Raw genomic sequence first — 2,429 nt, forward strand, 5'->3', positions numbered from 1 at the left:
AAGATAATTAAAAAATGAATAGAATTATATTAATAAAATAACATATAAAATAAGAGTTTCAAGCTGGGTTTGTTTTAAGGGTAATTTACCACAAACTCAAAATAACAATTAAATGCCTAAACCGCGACTCTCAAAAGAAAAAAGAGTATCAAGAAGATGTATTTCTTTTGGTAATACTCTAGAGTTCCAGCCTTTTATTTTAGATGAACCTGATGGGTTTGTTAAAGGCTTGAATTATTGTGTTTTTTGTTCGAAATTTCCGCGAGATGCTCTTAAAGAACATTACAAAAATCATCTCCACAAAGACGTGAACATCTTTTGTGCAATAAAGGATAGGCTCCAAACTGTCGCATTTAACAACTTTAATATACTAAATTATTTGTCGCTCAACTCGTTAATAAATTCAAATTATGAGAAAATAAAAAACGCGTCAAAGTTCCAAATGATGAGAGTCAAAGATGCATTGATCAATACGGGAGTAAACACATCAAATATAAATAAAATGATTGAAGATGTGAATATTGCTCTTCAAGCAATATCCGTTGAATTAACAATTCAACAACCTGCAATAAATGAGCCACACTTTGTTTCACATCAAATCTGTGAACAAAATCCAAACATCATAATAAACAATTACAACGATGATGGTATCAATGAGGAGCACAACGATTCATCTTATCCGGATAGAACAGCACAACCCAACACTGCTACGCCCCCTATGATAGACACAACACAAACACCAATAGGTGTTGTTGATCAAACACCATTTGATCTTGAAACAAACTTAGATAAGAAACAGACCACTTTTGGTGATATCATGGGTCATTATGACTTCGTTTATGGAAACGATCCAATTGATGGCAGCCTGGAAACTGAGCACAGTGGAGGCGAAGATGAAGCTCATGAAAATGAAGAATATGAAGGAAGTGAATGCAGTGAATGTAACGAAATAGAAGACACACGAGTCCATGAAATAATGAGTCAAGCATCCGGGATATGGCAACAGTTGTCTTCTTCGCTTATTAAGTCACACGCGTCAAAAAACCCCCCGGAAAATATCGAGGTTGCAGATGAAAATGAATATTGGCTCGACGATATCGATAGTGAAGACGAAAATTGTATAAAAAGTGACCTTCAATTGAAAAATGAACTTGTCAATATCGAACGACTTAATTTTATAATGGACACTCTCGAAAACACCGAAAACGCCGATTACACATGTCAACAATCTCACCAAAGCAATAGACGAAGAAATGAAAGACGCGTTGGAAACAGCAAAACGGAAATTGCAAAAAAAGAAAAAAGGGGTTTTTAATTGTATTAATGGCATTAATTTTTTCACTCGAAGATTTTTCTTCTAATGAAATAACGAAAATATTAGAAGTGATTAAAATTATAACACTTGGAACTTCAATTGAAATGAATGTTTCCACAAAAACTATTGAAAGGCGCATGAAACTTATACATAAAGTTGACAAAAGACGTCTGCAAAATTTGGGTCAACTGAAAACACCCTTTCATTTAATCGCCGATTCACAAACTTACGATGGAGAGACTCACTATTCACTATATGCACGTTTTAGTTTTGACTTTTGCACAACAACTGAAGTAAAGATTAAAATTGGTAACTATTACGGCGAAGGTGATGCACACTCATGGGTTGAGTGGATTCTTCGTGCACTGTATCATGCAAAACTCAGTTTACAACAACTCAAAGGAATTTCACTTGATGGTACCACATGTAACACAACGATCGGCGTGTTATTAAAAAGACTTGTTCCAATTGAACATCGAAAGCGCTTTAAACATAATTATTGTTTTGATCATAGACTGTCGAAGGCATGTGAAAAGGTTGTTGAAGTTAACGAAGGAAGTGTAATAAATCAATTCCTGAATGAAATAACAAATTCTAAATTCAGAAATGATTGGGTTGGTTTCAATAAACAAAACAAGACTGAAATGTGTGCCACCGAAATTCCTAGTACAAGTACAACACGGTTTCTTTTCACTTCATTTGTGACTTCAGCTATTTTTGAAAATTTTGAAAATTATCAACTTTTTTTAAATAAAGAAAATTTCAATTTTGTACCTCAAAACGTATTTGAAAATAAATTTGGACGCGTTTCGTTAGATGACTCTTTATTCGTCGGAGCTCTGTATTTTATTGATTACCTGTTCGCGCCACTTAAAATTGTAAGTCAATGGCTTCAAGGAAGAGATGTAAAATTTCCAGTGGCGTATCAGAGAATTTGTGATACAATAAAATATTATATAAATATCAAAACAAAATTGGATGACAAAAACGACAGTTTTTTCGGAATCATGTTATTTATCAGAGAAAATAACAGTGACAACATTGAAGTACTTAGAGGTATTTGTCACGATTTTGTTGTGAGGCTCATTCAAGAGTTGGTTGTGAGATTCGCAAA

At 33.7% G+C, this 2,429-nt stretch overlaps 1 protein-coding gene across 1 annotated transcript; it reads left to right on the forward strand.

The window, feature by feature from the left end:
* Window positions 1-442: 442 nt before the first annotated feature.
* EIN_008110 (hypothetical protein) lies at window positions 443-1,315 on the forward strand (the record flags this gene model as incomplete). Its single annotated transcript, XM_004182943.1, has 1 exon — window positions 443-1,315. One exon carries the CDS (start codon window positions 443-445, stop codon window positions 1,313-1,315), a length of 873 nt encoding a protein of 290 aa, XP_004182991.1.
* Between the last annotated feature and the right edge of the window lie 1,114 nt (window positions 1,316-2,429).

Source organism: Entamoeba invadens, assembly GCF_000330505.1.
Source record: "Entamoeba invadens IP1 unplaced genomic scaffold scaff_1105074725671, whole genome shotgun sequence".
Taxonomy (NCBI): domain Eukaryota; phylum Evosea; order Mastigamoebida; family Endamoebidae; genus Entamoeba; species Entamoeba invadens.